The following is a 16,737-nucleotide window of genomic DNA, read 5'->3' as shown; positions in this document are numbered from 1 at the left end:
TTTGTTATACTAAAATTAGTTGAGCTATAAAACTGCATACTTAGAATTTTTCTAAAAAATCTGAATAGAAAGTTGCAAATAAGTATGCAAATTTATTGAATTTTCCTAATTTTTGCACAAAATTTAGAGATTTCGTTTTTGTTTTTTGGTGTAGGACGTACTATATAATTATAAAAAATTATCGAAAATAAATTAGAATGAAAAACTTTTCAGATATTGCGAAAAATTCTCTGGCCAATACTTTTGTCCGGCACTGTATAATTTTCGATAGATCGCACGTTTAATAATATGGAGATGTAATTCAAAAGTTACGTTTTTGGAGATTTCATCATAAAATTAATAAATTTGATAAGGACAATATGTCTAGCATAACAGACGAACCCGAAGATCCTCGAAGTAACCTTCGACAGTCTGCTCTCCTTCTCGGCGCATACAACCGCAATTGTCAACAAAGTACAAAGCCGCAACAAGGTCCACAAGTCGCTAGCCGGCAGCACCTGGGGAAAAGACAAAGAAACGGCAATTGGCCGGCCGGTTCTGAGCTATGCAGTACCCATGTGGTCAGCGGGGACTAGTAGGACGCAGTGGATGAAGCTTCAGACTGCCAAAACACGGCACTCAGGACAGCGACAGAATGCCTTCTAATGTCGCCGCAACATCACCTGCACGACGAGCCCCATATACTCCCCGTTAAGTAGCATAACACAATGCTCCGCAAGCAGTTTCTAGTTGGGAACTACAGACATGGTCACCCAAACAGACAACTGCTTGCAGAAGAGCCCTCGCCCAGTCACGTCAGAAAGCATCTCTACGAACTGACGGACGAAATCCAGAGGTTCATCAAACAACCTCTGGACCCGACAGCTCATCGACAGACTTTGAACGGCATTCACAGAGAGGCAGTCTCGAGTTATGTAGACTCGACCTGTGAATGCCGTTCTGGACATACAACCACCAGATTTGGACGAGATAGAACTTCGTCAGCCTCGGGAGACTCGGGCCACCATAGCCCAACTGCGCTCTGGTTACTGCAGCAGGTTGAACTCATACCTGAGCCGCTACAACAACTAAACTTCCAAAAAATGGCGAAGTTATGTCTTTCCATCTGTCTTTTGGTATACCAAATGTATGAATTGATCACACTTTGATTGGGTTTTCTCACAAAATTTAAATTTTTATATATTATTAAACGTGCGATATGTGCATAGATGCATATATACATACATATGTAGTTAATGTGTGCATACATATGTATGTACATACTTATATAGGCAATGTGTGTTCCGATTAGGGTTAAAAGTTCGAGTGATGTTCTGAAAACTTGTCAACTTTTTGCTAACGCGTTAAGAAGAAAATGTAATTATTTTTCATAGCTATAAGGATTGAAAGAAACTAAACATTTTAATAAGTTTATTTATAGTTATTATTACATTATAATAATACAACGATTCGCTATTAATTAAAATTTAGTTTTAAAAATTGCCATTAACTGTTCCATACTTTGAATAGTGACATTTCCAGCCACTCATGTACATAAGTGGTATCTTTAGTGTATGGTATGCAATACAACTTGTGCTGACTTTGCCTGCATAGTATTTTCCTTTTTACCCTTCCAGCTTCTCACACCACTTGCAGTTGCAGTGTGCGCTCCTCCGTTTCCGCAGACAATGCATTATCGTAACGTACAAATTTATTTACTTGGAATGCTTCATCCTCGTGATAATCCGTATCGACAACAAACACATCCACTACCTTATCGATAATATATTGTTCCTGTTGCAGTACATTTGTCAGCAAGAGTGGACTAATTTTAATAAGGCCTAAACGTGCCGGACAGACTGTGAGTGGAAATTCACGTTGTTCACCTTGTGCTAATTTACCAATCGAAAATTCAGCTGCACCGCTGTATTCGCAATCGAATTCAAGTTGTGTCTCTAATTTGACCATCAAATCCATTACGCGTTCAGCGGTATTTGTAATGCGACACACAAATGTAAAGGGTTCACCTATTTTTACAATATTTTGTGCGTCAATCACTTCAAGTCGCACATCTTTGTATTCGAAAGGCTGAAAGGGTATTATGAATATGAAAATACTTATCTATATGTTTATTAATATGTTAAAAATAGTTACCAAACGTTGAAGCTGGCTGGTCTGCAAGCGGCCCTTTTCGCCAAGATTCGAACGCCATACAATATCCAATTTGCCAACGGTATTTGCTTGCCTTAAGGCTTTAATATCTTTTGCAATTTCGGCTTTAGGCTAAACAATAAGTTAATTACGTTGTATAAATGTTTAAATACGTCTTCGTATGGAATAGTTGCTTATGACGAAAGGCTGGCTTCAGTATAATGCGGCATTCGCAGCATACGATTGCGAATGACTCTCTGGCGACGAGCCGTTGAAGAACTTTTGGCTAATAAACGTGCAGAAATAGCTCCGATTCTGGCAAGTCGATATTCTTCTTAAGGACCATCAAAGAATTCCTTGTCGTGTAAAGAATAAAGGGAATACCGCATTATACTAAAGCCAGCTTCCCGACATAAGCTACGAACACAGAAATATATGTACACATCATCGGTGATAGTGCAAAACAACTCTCAAAAAAATCTATAAAAATACCGAGTGCTAGTTCCGAATCAAAAATTTAGTTGCTTTTAAGTTAACTAATAAATCCAAGTTGCACTTCGAAATTAAAAAAAAAGAAGCAAGACGGATTTATGGCTGCGCTTATCCATAATCTTTCAACTACTTCTTCAACAAAAAGAAAACAAATTGTATTGCAGTATCAGCGCTGATATGCAACTTTTCCTACCTTAATACAGTACAGAAATTGGCAACTGTTATTAGGTTGCAGCATATTTTTTGATGAGAACACCGACTCGCCATTGGATAGTGTGTTTAGTGGGGTAACGGTGTAGTGTTCAGAGCTATCCAACTCGACTTTCTCCAAGCAAAAAGGTCCAGTGGTTATATTTTGTATTTGCGCTTCCAGATAGATCTCATCCATTTCTGCATTATAGAATTTAGTCTTTACATCAAGTGGTTTAAGTACTTGAAACTTAAAGAATTTGCGAAAGGATTGTGGAAACCCAGCAGGCGTGGTATAGTTCACTTCGCATACCAAGCTGTAAAAATATAGAATAAACAAATAAGAAAGTCTCTGCAATACATGTTGCATGTTCTCCTACATGTGTGTGCCAATCTCCTTTACTTCATAGCGTATCACATCGTCCAACGTTTGGTCTGGCGTAAGTGTGGTACTCGTCTGCTTTTCATTCATTGGCAGATTAATGCGCGTAGTATTGGATTGTAAATCAGCCTTTACCGTAACACCTTCAACCGAATAAGTAGTGCAGTTGTGCACGCAAATGTAGCTAGCAAATGTTTCACCTGCAGAAGATACATATTGATTTGTACGTATGTAACTGAAGAAAGGGGCAAAATATACCCATTCAGTTCAATTACCCAAATATATGGAACCGAACGACTGTGGCAACAGCATAAACTGTCCCGCTGCTAAAGTTTCCGCCCCCGCAACAGTTGTACTCTCATGCTCCAGCATGCGGCGACGAAATGTTTGTTGTGGCAAATCACGATTTTCGCAGGAAATCACTTGTGGGCCGATGAGTGTAGGCCTAGTGAGGCGCATCACTACAAGAACAATGGTTACTTTGTATTATACAGATATCTGGCTACTTACCTTTCAACGCCAACAAATGTTCACCCTGCTCCAGACTCATTGTAATCTCAATGTTTGCTTTTACACATTACAGATGGAAATGAAAATAAATTCTGCTATTTATTAACAACTTAAAATTGCAAACGTCAAAGACCAAACGCAAAATAAAGTCGGCAGTTGCCATATCATGAAAATTAAAATATTAAACAATCAAGACGATTTGGAGGATTTTTTCGCTTACACCAAAGATTGTGAATGTATGAGACAACACGTTATAATTGTAGCGAGTGTGAACATCAGGAGCATGCCTTCTCTTTCCATCCAATCAAAAAACGTATTTGGGTAAAACGTAGAGGGCGCGCTCCTGATGTTAACACTCGCTACAATTATAACGTGTTGTCTCTTTTTAGAGATTTACGTTCTTTGCTTACACTAAAAATGGATTTCTGAAAAATATTTAAGCTAATAGTAAATTACGAAAGCTTAATTCAAACCATAGTTTAATATTTTAGCCACTTATATTTAGTTATAGGCATTTTAAATTTAATTACGTCTTGTTCAATCTTTATCGTCAAGCTCTACTAATGGTAAGTCCAGAAAACGAGCTCTTTGGACCGGTTTGGACCAGAGGGACAGAGAGCTGAGTGAGATTGAACTGGCATGAGAAGAAGTGATTGTCGTCATGGGTCGGAGTCTCCACCAGCGGGACACCCATAGGGGATATCGGGCTCGAGTCTGCATAAGTAGCTCTTTAGGCGTCTACAATATCCTGACGATAAATGGGCCAGGCGACTTATCCCTCGTTCAGATCGGCGAACCCCTTCAATCGTTTATTGTTGTAATTTTATTCTGGCAACCCTAGCAGTAATCCGATAAGCATGTCGCATGTCCGATAAGAAGAAAACACAAAACAGCTGACTAGTGCGGTTTTCTTCTTCTGACATTTCTCTTCCATTCTGAACAGCATAAACAAACAAAAATATTTCATTTGTACAGCCACAATAGCATTGAACCGCGACCAGGACGAACACTTTTTATAAATTTTCGTCAAAATGGAAGGGAACGGCGATGAGGAGATCAGTAACCAAGATCCGCTTCCACTTGAACGTTCCGGAGCTGTGCGAGAAATTGGCAACCAAGCTGTTTGGAGTCTGTCGTCTTGCAAGCCAGGTATATATATACACATACTTATATATTCAGTTTACATGTGTAAGACTAAAAATTCTCTCCACAAGGATTTGGCGTTGAACGTCTGCGTGATAATATAATCGACACTTATTGGCAGTCTGATGGCCAACTACCGCATTTAGTCAATGTGCAGTTTCATCGCAAGACGCGAATTAGTGCAGTGTATTTATATGCCGATTACAAACTCGATGAGAGCTATACACCCTCACGCATTTCGCTAAGAACTGGCTCGAACTTCAATGACTTGCAGGAGTTACAAAATCATGAGCTTTTTGAGCCAACAGGTGGGTAATTGAAGATTTTCGGGGCCAAATTAAAGACTAACATATTTCACGCCAATTACATTTCAGGTTGGACTGCGATACAGGTAGAAAATGGGAAATCTAGACCCGTGCGCATATACATGTTGCAAATTGCAATTGTAGCAAATCATCAGAATGGACGCGACACACATTTGCGCCAGATACGCATACATGCTCCAGTCGAAAATTCAAAGGAGAAATTCACTTCCATTAGTTTTAAGAAATACGATACCATACGATAAGGGAGCTGGCGTAATAAAATATGTGTGAACTCGTCGGGGATGTGGGGAAGACTCAAATGATAAATCTTACAATATTTTATATATTAGCATACAATAAAAACTTACCGCTAAATAGTACTTAAGCAAACATCAATATTCTTTTGATTTGCGCGTGTTGCAAGCACCTTGCATTTGGCTTATATCGCCGCGGCCACTTTCACTAGCTGCTGCTTGTATTTTTTAAACTCCATAACTCAGTTTTTGTATACACTACAAAACACAGAACTAAAACTTAAACAATCTGAATTTGTTTATATTTCACTATAGTAAATACAATTAATTGGTCCAATTATGTTAACACTCTCGCGATTTGTACATACGCGAAAAACATTTTCAAGCGCGTTATTCAAATTAGACACAGGGTGGTGCTAAAACCACGAATAAGCGGGAATATAAAACGTCAAAAATGGGTCGAAGCAGAATCAGCTGATTATCTTATGTACGCCGGTAAGCAAATGCACAGTTTTATATATATTTTGAGCGTGCAAAAAACATAATAAATATTGTGTAACCATAACAAGAATCCGGTCCTTTTAATAGTAAGTACAAAATTTTAAATTGTAAAAAATGTGGCCCATTATCATGGCGGTACTGCGCCGCAATGCTGTCTACATAACGCTACCTATTGCTGCAGTTGTGGGTTTCATTGGTTACAATCTCGAGCGAAAGCTCTCGGACAGATACACGCCATACAGCAGTAAGTACATATTAAAAAAAAAGTTGAACCTAGTTTTATAAAATTATATTTATTTTAGAATCTATACAAGAGTGCCGCGCTGAACGCTTGGCCGAGGAAGAGTTGACCGACCCAACAGGCGTGGAAAAGTTGCGGTTAAATACGAATGTTCTGGAAAGAAATCTATCCCCATCTTTGCAGCCAAAGACGTGAACTACCAGCAAGATATTAAATATCTTCTGAAATTAGACAGGCTAATAAAAAAGTTGAAGCCAACTGATGTTTTGTGTCTGTTGAAAGCATGATTTTAATTTACATTTTAAATTATATATTATGTAAGGATCTTAATAGGATGAATGTTATTCTTTTTATATTAAAATCGCAATTTAAAGAAAATATAAACACTTGTTTGTGAAAAGCTTTTAAATGCATTAAATGTTCATTGCTCTATGGGAATAACTGACCGCTAGTAGCACATCAAAAAATTTCTTGGAAATTAAGGTTTCGACACAGCTATAAATTCGAACTTGAAATATATATTCCGTAACAGAAAAAGTTGACTTAGACGTGCATACATATGTAAATACATATGTATGTACCCAGCAAACACAGTCTCTAACGTTAGAGAAATTTGGATTTCTACATTAGATAACTAGGGTAATTCTCTAATCGTTCTCGAGCCGATGTCAAAATTAGAGAATTACATTAGAATTCGATTCGAGAACGATTAGAGAAACAGCGCGAATTCAAATAAATGTAAATAAACAATATTCCAAATGAATTACTCATAAATTATTTTTAAGTTCAAATAATTCATTATTATTTTATTGCAAATACATTTAATACAAATTTTACAAACAAAGCAAGGCAAAACAGCAGTTTGAAATTCACATTCGAATCCCATTAGAGATCAACATTGGAATACGATTAGAGAATTAATATTTTCTCGAGTCGAGAACTATGTCCCATTTTTGTTGAGATCGCTATGATTCTCGATACTTTTCCGAGTCGTTCTCTAACGTTTGAGATTGGAGGATGTGGCTAGTTCTCCAATCAGTCTCTAATCGATAACTAACCTCAATGTTTGCTGGGTAGTTAAAGTCCTGTCTATTAATAAGAACATCCCTTGCGGGGATCGAACCCGCGACCTTTGGATTAGAAGTCCAACGCGCTATCCACTGCGCCAAAGGGACGAATGGTGGCGCGTAGCTATTTAACCCGCACAGCTGTGTTTTATGCAGAGATTATCCTGCAAAATAACATGATCGGAAACAAAATTCACATTTAAAAAATTTGTACATGTAATTGGTGTTTGCAATGTCTTTTGAATAAAGATTAAATAAAGTTAAAAAAAAATACACCCATGAAGATGACATCCCTTGCGGGGATCGAACCCGCGACCTTTGGATTAGAAGTCCAACGCGCTATCCTCTGCGCCAAAGGGACAAGTGGTCGGTAGTTGCAAAATGACTTATTCGAAACTGCTGACGTGCCATCGCAGGGTGTTTCATAGCACAATTTTTAAAGGCAGGGTGTGTTCGCGAAGCATAAAAAACAATAAAAATAAAAGTTGAAGTTTTGGAGATTTTCTTGTAGAAGTAAATTTATTTGGATTTTAGGATTGATTAATAGGAAGGATAATTTTAATCCGAAAATTGTATAAGAAAACATATTTCTTTTTCTTGAAAAATGTGGGAACTAGATTGTTGTAAATTGGAACAAATAAATATTAAATTAAATATATCGTGTGCATACAAAAAATTTTAAAAATCTATATTTGGAAAAAGTATTCGTTAAGTGATATTACAACGAAATTATAGTAAGAAAACCATCATACGTCTCACAGACATTGATATATTCTCAGCAACGTTCATTAACGTTATCAAATGAGGGTTAGAGTTTTAAAAACTAGTTAGCTCGTTGATACAATGAAATATGACTTTCCAGGTTATAAAAAAAAATCAATTTGTAATCTAATATTAAAAGAAAATAAATTTGTAGACGTTAGTATTAAATATTGTATAACTTTACAAAATGGCACTTTCAATAAAATTATCTAATTATAAAACATCCCAGAAGATAATTTAGGTAGGCCTTCTTAAGTAGTCATTCTAAGAGGCCTACCCTCGAAGGGCTGAAAAAAGTTCTTTCTTTGCATGCCTTCTAGAAGAGCTTATCCATTTGCAATTTACGCGAATGCATACATTTATATTATTTAGCATTAAAAATGAGTTTGAATAAACATTTTAAGTTGCAATAACACATATTTCGCTATAAACCTTAAGCAAATGCTTCAAGATGTATGGTTTTTATAAATTAAAGAAGCAATTTGAAAAGAACTCCTTCAAAAGGCCTTCTGAAGTACGTCCTATAAAAGCACAAACAATGCAATGGAAGGCCTTCCATGGGTAGCGCACGATGAAGCCCTTCAATTTGTGCCACTCCATTCAAAAAAGAAAGGAGAAACGAATAACTCTTAGGAACGCCTTTCGGAAGGACTTTTTAACTACTGAAATTATCCCCTGGGATTTCTGGCTGCGGACCCTGGAACCAGTTAGCGGCAAATTACGAATCGCTATCGCACTTTTTGACGCAAAAACATTCATATCATGCGTCAAAAATTGCGATAGCAATACGAAATCGTCGCTAACTGGTTACAGAATCTCTCTCCTGATCAGTTTTATATTTTATGAATTGTGGCATTAACGAAATTTTTTATTCCAGTTAGAAATAGAATAATCAGGTAAATAAGCCTTCACTTTTGTGGCCCACCATGTAATAGACGTCCTTGATTTCGGCATTGTTTATCATATTCTAACCCAAGCATCATAAACGCGCGCGCGCACACACACACACACACTTTTTGGCAGCTCTGTTCTTATACAGCTATAGGCGCCCAGTTAGCATAGCCTCGGTGGCGCAGTAGGCAGCGCGTAAGTCTCATAATCTTAAGGTCGTGAGTTCGAGCCTCACCCGGGGCATAATTTTTTTACACGTTTTTTTTATACAGAAAAATAAATGTTATAGACAAATAAATTTCAATTACATTTGCATTGTCTTTTAAAAGTTTTGCAACTTTACATTTCATTACTTCACTTTAGTTAAATTAGTTACACCTAGCGAAACAAAAAATCCACACTCGATCTAATTTGCAAACTCTATTATTTAAGCAAATCATATTTTTTGAACCAGGAAGATTAATAGCAATTTTTATGTAGATTTATATGCTCGTTTATGTGCAAGATATATTTACAAAAATATATCTGTACATACGAAAATTGCTTGAACAAATATTTTGTAAAAGACGAGATAAGAAATAAGAATCTGAAAGTATTCAATGCGGGTCGCGATGCAAAGGCCGCCGCTGCGATGGTTAGACTAGGTGGAGAAGAAAATTCGGCTTCATTTGGAATTTCCAATTGGCTCCAGTTGGCACAGACTACCTTAAAGAAGCTGAAGGAAAATATTAAGTGCTCGAAAATATTTTCTTTTGTATCCAATTTTTACATTCAATTTATCAAGGTCAAATTATAAGCAGGTGAAGTAATAAAACAGCTTTCTCGCTTTTCTTTATTGACACTTGGCTATCTTATAAAAATTTTTAAGAGTAAACTTTCAAATAAGATGGTGTCAAATCTTTCTTTTCGGTCTTGTTACTTCCCCTTTTATAATTTCGATCAATATTGTCTTTTTGAGCATTTTTATTCATTGAGCTTTTTTTAATAAGTTAATTAATATTTTTATTTCCACCTTTGTTTTAATGAAATTATAGTCACCTTTTGAGAGGTTGGAAGCACGCTTACTGTACTAAATCTACAACAAGGCCGACAAAATTAAGTGAACATATTTTACCAGAAACCAGAGTAGGCGAAGTCGGGGCATTCTTGGACACACTTTTATTTTAGTCGATAACTCGCAAAAAAAACTTACTTTTTCCAAACATTTTATAGCTTGGTTTTGTAGTACGAGAAATAACCTTCCTTTTGCTATCAGCAGTTTGATCAAATTGTATTGTATTGCATGTTATTTCAGTTAGCACAAAAATTGTGTTTTTGCACTTTTGAAAAATTACGAGGAATTATTAAAAATTAAAATTATTGGCGGAAAACATTTATTTGTGAACGAAAACGAAAGAAGACATCATAGTTAATAGAATAAAGTGAAATATGACGATTAAAATTATTCCGATTCGCAGTGAGCACCCGGGTTTGCTCCGGCGCAACTCAAGTGAACACCTCGATCACAAACAATACGATTTCCGGATATTGCCGAAAGAGGCATTCTGGCTACACCAAAATTTATCGATCCAAAAACCTATTAAAAACTGCCGAAAAACTAATGCTGTGTGGAAATTATGCAAGAAAAAGCCCTCAAATGTCAAGAAATAAGTGTCCAATAATTTTTGCAAAACGGCGGCGTATAAGGAGGTAATGCAATACAATCTTCATACAAAATTTTTTCTGCGTCGGAGGCCTAAGCTTCCACGAGCATTATAAATATATTTAACTGAGTTGGTTCGGCGGTAAACCTTATCAAAATAAACAAAATACTAAGTGAAAAAACTCGATATATCAAATTTATATTTGCTATGGCAGCGAAATAACGGTGCGTATACAAACGTCAAGTGCTCAATGGAAAATGAGCTCAGCATGAAACGAGTTGATGACAAATGGTTGAAACTGTTAAGCATTATAAGGGGGAAAATATCTTGCTCTCAAACAATACCCCGTGTCCAAGAATTCCCCGAATTTCCCTACACTTTTTTCAAGGGTTGATGTTGAGGATATTTTAAGCGAAAAGTACAAATACGAGTTCAATATCTCGACGCAAAATTCAAAAATCTCTGCAATATCCAGTCCGTTACAACAATCCTAGCAGATTTTCAAATCTCCGTGAACAATAAATTATATGCGAAATACATATGCGGAATTTTTTGTTTCGCTAAGTGTAGTTATAGTTATTTCCCTTCATTCTTGCTCGCAAATACAGTTTAGTTTATTCTAACATTTCTCTCCACGTACATTCTCAATTTTCGACTAAAATTATATACTCGACAAATATTGAAACTTAAATCTATTGAGAAATATTCAGCTCACATGTGTATGTAATACCAATACCGATTGTATTCTTAAAATTTATGTAAAAATTCAATTTTTCGCTTTTTCCAGTGCAATTGCATTCATTATTTTAACGGGCGCTCATGCATTCTCACTTGCCCATGCGTTGTATGGACCACTCCTGCTGGCAAAGTGGACAGCGATTATTTTGTTTCACCCAAAGCGACATGCAGCAATGGTGAAATGAATGATTGCATTCGCCCCAAACGACCACACAATCCTGACGGCCGAGTACTTCGCGTTTATTTTCCGCCTGACAACGTAGACAAGCGTCTGAAAAGAGTAGCGAATGATGAATGAAAATTAGATAAATAGTGCATAAGTTGTTAGAAAAAATAAAAAATTATTAAATTTAGTAAGACGGAAATTGCATAAATGCACCATTCAAATATCCACACATACATACATAAAGATGTGTGTATCTACAAATTTCAAAAGCATATTTGTTGTCAACACTCTAATAGAGATGATAATAACAATGATAATGTATTCACATGCAAATTAATATATTCTCAGTGCACCACTAATTGTCACACAATGCAACGGCCACAACATGAGCAAACACTTGAGCAGCGGCTGGAACACCACAGTGTCCAGTGTGCCAGTGGCATCCAATCGGCGCTGCTCACCTTACCGTCAGCTGCACCAACCAGCAAGAAGCCGTTTGTTGTAAGTGGCAAGTGCGCCACTGACGACATTGAACTTCAATTAGAAATGTTTTGCATGTGCCGCACAATTCCCACTAAATCGCATACACACAGATATACACACACTAGGGTGGGTGGGTCATTTTTGTATTTACTAAATCGTATTGTACTTTCTGGTTCTGCAGATAATTATAAGAGAAATTGTAGGAGAAACCATGGGTCGGAAATAAGTTTCGAGCCTGCGCCTTTTTAAATGAAAAAAATCACATATTCACGATATTAAATTGATTCCCCTTTTTTGTACGAAAGTTTGTTGATTTTTTTTAGTATTGCACGAAGATTGAAACTTGGATTTATACGATTTTTGTTAAAGAGGATAGTTTACTGCTTTCAAAAAAAAATCAAAATTATATAAAAAAATATATATATTCATAATTTTGACACGGGGTTTATTTTTGCATGGTAAATATGGTTAATCAACTAGAAATATTATAAAGTAAAATATGTATAGTTATTTTGTATCCATTAGTTGTTGCAACAAAGGGTGAAAACTTTGCAAAATGGGCATAGAACAAAAAAAAAAAATAAAAATTTAGAAAAAGTATATTTTTTAAATGCCCAGGCTAGAAACTCATTTTCGACTTATAGTTTCTGCTGCATTTTTTGTTAGAATTCTCTATGGAAACCGAAAATACTATGCAATTTGCCGAAAACAGAGACTAGAGTGAATATTAATTATTTCATGGTGCAGTTTTAAAAAAGTCATATAAATATTCGTGAGAATTATAAAAGTCTTTTGATATCAATTATGTGTGAGAAACTTTTTTTAAGTCATCGATAACTATTATTTTAAGACTTATATAATAAAAGTATTTTTTGATAATAATTATCAGCGAGCTATATATTTTCAAGTCTTCAAGAACTTTTATTTTGAGACTTATAGCCTAATCTGTATCGGTGACAAAAATTATTTTACTGACAAATTTAAACTTTTACATATATTTTGCCGTAATAAAAACTGTGAAAAGACTTTGTTAGTGATACAGAAAAGAGCCGTTACATTATAAAAAAATTGTCACAATCATTATTATTGAGATAAATATTTTTAATTCTTCAAAGACTTTTATTTTGAGACTTATATTAAACATTGCTATTCATAATAATTATAAGTGCGAAAAATTTTTTAAGTCTTATAATTATTGTGAAAGCACTTTATATTTTATAAGGGTTTGAATAATAGTTACAGATGACTCGTAAAATGTTTATCTTAATATAATAATTTTGTTTTCTCTGGCCAAAAAAACTGTTGTCCGCCAATTTGACCCATCCTACCATACACATACATATGTATGTATGTAAGCGCTCGGCCGCCCACTTTTCTTCCATTGTTGCTTTTGTATGCCGTTGATTTCACAATTTCTTCGTTTTGTAAGAAATTGAAGAGTGCCAATAATGAAAGCATTCATATCTTCTTTAGCGCATGTTTGTCTATTGACACAAGTACAACAAAACGCTATGAGTTGATAATTAGAATGAATGTGATGTCGTTTCCCTGCTGCGCACATTTGAGTTCACATGTGACGCAAATGTGGAAAGGTTTTTGCAATATACAAATGATTAATGGAAAAAATCCTTCTTTTTTGCAAAACAAAAAAATATACACACAAACATATGTGCATACATACATATACATATGTATACCACGATCGAAAATGGTTAATTTACATTTTATTTTTGGGACAATAACTTTAACCCAAACTTTGGTCCGATCAATCACACGACTCAACACGATTTTGGATGTCCTTGCCACAGATTGATACCGTTAAATAGACCATAGAATTTACGTTCATTCCAAAGACTGATATCTGTGGGGACGTATGCATATGTAGAGATTATACTCATTTTCGAGGTTAACTCCCTAATATGTAGTAAAGTCTCAGTTATATTTTAACCTCGTTTTTCTCAAAATCTGGTGCTGATGGCAACTTTATACTTACGGATTCGTAATGAGCACAACAGTCTATCAAAGACAGCTTTAACATTTGTCGCACAAAACAAAAATCTATGATGATGTTGTTTTAAGCTAAACGAGAAAAATGTATGTACCATGCCTACTGCTGCACCGAAACGCCGAAATCTCGAGAGGAGCTGGGGTTTTAAATTTTACGGATTTTTGTTAGTGAAATAAAAAGGAATCATTCCTAACAGTCCGATTTTGGATCCATTTTTGTCGAACTTTTTCTCGGTTCAGGCACAGCGTGCAATGGAATCATTTTTGTTTTTTTCATGCACTGTGTGACAAGTGGCAGCGTCCTGTTGAAACCACATTTTGTCCATTTCCATGCCATCTGATTCAGGCCATAAACCATGTCACGATGATGTCCTTTCACCATAACAGCGTTACTGGCATCATTTTTTTTAAAGCGGTATCAACGTTTGGATCACTTTTACGCGTTGTTCAACTGAGTGTCGCTGCATGACTACCGTTTTCCAAAGCCTTTAGTACCAAGTGTCTGAAAAAAATAAACAAACACATCACAAATAATTGTTGTCAAAGACCTGCATCACCTTTGTGTATCAAACCTATATATGTGTATGTACATACATATGTATGTAAAACATTTAAAAAAGTTGGACGGTTCAGGATCTTGGTCTTGCATCATTGCGTTTGCAAACTTCTGTAGAATTTTTTGCAAAACAACAACAAAATATGCAACTATACATTGCAGCTATGTATTGCAAATATGCAATTCCAAGAAATATGTTTGCAACCCTAATTCAAATCAACGGCTGAAATTATCAGAACAAATAAACACAAACAAGATGAATCGTTATGCAGGCGGTCAAATGATCCCTATTCACGCCACTTTTACTCTTTCCTCTATCTTTACTTTCTTTGACCGAAGGCTGTTACGTATTTGGGTCAAATGTCCACCGTCTCCGTTGTATTCATTTGGTAGCTTTTTTCAATACTATTTTTGTGCCTAATGTCATTGATGATATGGAATTAAGAAAAGAAAAAAGTTCTAGTTTCGATTAATCTATTTTCAAATACAATGCTGTGTTTTGCCAATAGAAACAATCATATGTATGTTACCGCATAACTTTGGACCACGTCAACAGATTTCGATAATTCTGTTTCTATCGCAAAGGTGGTGCCTCAAGGGCGGTCCCATACTGATTCATGAAGAAATTAACGGTACTCCTAAATTTTTATATGAGAATTGACGTCGGTTATGTTTTTTGCTTAAAAATTACTTGTGGAATATACATATGTAGGCTCCAATAATATAATAATTTGGCGCAATTTTCATTAAAATCTTACGTTATGGTATTCGAACTAGGACTGCGACGTCGACCTCATAATATCGATGTTTCAAGCATCAAGCGAAGATTTGCGCCATACATATATGTATGTATGTATCTGTGTGCGCAGCTAATGATAAATATAATAATGAGAGGATCATAATTCTAAATGGTAACCAGACAGCGTTGGCGGCTCTCTTATATCATAGGGAGACGGCAACGTTGTGCCGGATTAACGGCGCGGTTGATCCGATCAAAAATGTACCCTGACAGACGGCAGTATTGTTTTTTACATAATAATACTATAGAATATTGTTCAACAATTCGGAAATCCGATTTTTATCAAAATATATAGAATATTCGTTTAATAACATTTCTTTTCGTGGTGCAACGGAAATGTTGGGGCTGAAACAAGTGCTTCTTGAGTGTGTGCACATGGTACGAATTTAACAAAAACTTGCGAATAAAAGGTTAAAGAATAATAATAATAATAGATTGGCGCTTACACATATGTTAGGGTTTGGCCGAGTTTCTCCTCCGTCTTGTGGTGTGCGCCTTGATGTTGTCTCACAGTTTTACGCCGACTCCGAACGGCGATTGTATTTTTATGAGAAGCTGTTTTTTATGGCAGAAATACACTCGGAGGTTTGCCATTGCCTGCCGAGGGACGGCCGCTGTTAAGGAAAAAACCTTTTTTCTATATTTTTGCGATGTTGCTTTGCCCACGGTTAGAACCCAGGTGCTGCGGAGTGGAAGCGCGCAATGCTTACCACTACACCACAGCGGCTGACGAAGGTTAAAGTACAACACTTAGAAAAAGGCCAATACAAGTATGAAAGTAAAGGGAAGTACGCAGATAGATAAAGAAAGGGGTAAAGGCAACGCAAAAATAAAAACAAAAAAAAGATGCGTAAAGATAAAGGCAAAAATTAAGATCAATGTTAATTTAAGCACTTTACTTAAGTGAAGGGGGAATATGTAGATGAAGAAAAGTATAAACACCAAAGTAAAAACAAAGATAAATATAAAGAAAAAGATGAGAATGAGGATTCCGATCCTCAACCTATCGATATAATAATCGATATTTTTATCGATTTTGTTATCGATATTTTTATCGATATTGTTATTGGTTTTGTTATCGACATTGTTTTGGATTTTATTATCGATATTTTTATCGAAGTTGTAATCGATATTTTTATCGATTTTGTTATCGATATTTTTATCGAATTTGTTATCGATTTTGCCACCTTATCGATTTAAATAGAAAAAATACAAAAAATATAACCTTAAGCAAAAGCAGATGTATGTATGTATGTATGTATGTATGTAAATTGGTTATGAGACAAAATAGATATGTAACGTAAGTTTCACTTCTCCAGTGTGGCCCAGGCGCACTTACTTTTTTTATTTTGTTTTTTTTGCTCCTTCAATAATTACTGAACCTTTTTTATGTAATTATAGTCGGTGTTGCCCTTTTTGATTAAAATTAAAGTCTAAAAAATCAGATGGACGTGAAATAATTATGCGAAATAACAACA

The 16,737-nt window shown here is 35.6% G+C and overlaps 4 protein-coding genes and 3 non-coding genes across 8 annotated transcripts in view; 3 read left to right on the top strand and 4 right to left on the bottom strand.

The window, feature by feature from the left end:
• Positions 1 to 1,397: 1,397 nt before the first annotated feature.
• On the bottom strand, positions 1,398 to 3,857 carry LOC118742964 (probable trafficking protein particle complex subunit 13 homolog). Its single transcript, XM_036475403.1, has 6 exons — positions 3,704 to 3,857; positions 3,469 to 3,654; positions 3,192 to 3,393; positions 2,816 to 3,128; positions 2,134 to 2,262; positions 1,398 to 2,067 (listed from the first exon to the last, which is right to left on the bottom strand). The coding sequence occupies exons 1-6, from the start codon at positions 3,741 to 3,743 to the stop codon at positions 1,621 to 1,623; spliced, it is 1,317 nt and encodes a 438-aa protein (XP_036331296.1). The 5' UTR covers positions 3,744 to 3,857; the 3' UTR covers positions 1,398 to 1,620.
• Positions 3,858 to 4,272: 415 nt separating this feature from the next.
• On the top strand, positions 4,273 to 5,471 carry LOC118742966 (anaphase-promoting complex subunit 10). Its single transcript, XM_036475404.1, has 3 exons — positions 4,273 to 4,852; positions 4,918 to 5,154; positions 5,221 to 5,471. Exons 1-3 carry the CDS (start codon positions 4,735 to 4,737, stop codon positions 5,412 to 5,414), a joined length of 549 nt encoding a protein of 182 aa, XP_036331297.1. The 5' UTR covers positions 4,273 to 4,734; the 3' UTR covers positions 5,415 to 5,471.
• Positions 5,472 to 5,870: 399 nt separating this feature from the next.
• On the top strand, positions 5,871 to 6,395 carry LOC118744003 (small integral membrane protein 12-A). Its single transcript, XM_036476765.1, has 2 exons — positions 5,871 to 6,150; positions 6,209 to 6,395. The coding sequence occupies exons 1-2, from the start codon at positions 6,021 to 6,023 to the stop codon at positions 6,340 to 6,342; spliced, it is 264 nt and encodes an 87-aa protein (XP_036332658.1). The 5' UTR covers positions 5,871 to 6,020; the 3' UTR covers positions 6,343 to 6,395.
• Positions 6,396 to 7,249: 854 nt separating this feature from the next.
• Trnar-ucu lies at positions 7,250 to 7,322 on the bottom strand. Its single transcript has one exon. It is a non-coding gene; the product is annotated as a tRNA-Arg (tRNA).
• A 180-nt stretch (positions 7,323 to 7,502) lies between these two features.
• Trnar-ucu lies at positions 7,503 to 7,575 on the bottom strand. Its single transcript has one exon. It is a non-coding gene; the product is annotated as a tRNA-Arg (tRNA).
• Positions 7,576 to 9,037: 1,462 nt separating this feature from the next.
• On the top strand, positions 9,038 to 9,110 carry Trnam-cau. Its single transcript has one exon. It is a non-coding gene; the product is annotated as a tRNA-Met (tRNA).
• A 733-nt stretch (positions 9,111 to 9,843) lies between these two features.
• The window catches only part of LOC118742962 (RING-box protein 2), a 71,064-nt gene continuing 64,170 nt past the window's right edge, over positions 9,844 to 16,737 (bottom strand). For both annotated transcript variants that reach the window (XM_036475401.1, XM_036475402.1), the window contains exon 2: positions 9,844 to 11,519. In XM_036475401.1, the coding sequence (XP_036331294.1) occupies positions 11,338 to 11,519 (182 nt within the window). In that variant the 3' untranslated portion in view covers positions 9,844 to 11,337. The remainder of the gene's footprint in view (positions 11,520 to 16,737) is intronic.

This window comes from Rhagoletis pomonella, unplaced genomic scaffold, assembly GCF_013731165.1.
Source record: "Rhagoletis pomonella isolate Grant_MI unplaced genomic scaffold, Rhpom_1.0 Rhpom_scaffold_00007, whole genome shotgun sequence".
Classification (NCBI taxonomy): domain Eukaryota; kingdom Metazoa; phylum Arthropoda; class Insecta; order Diptera; family Tephritidae; genus Rhagoletis; species Rhagoletis pomonella.
This window is presented reverse-complemented; position numbering and strand designations above follow the sequence as displayed.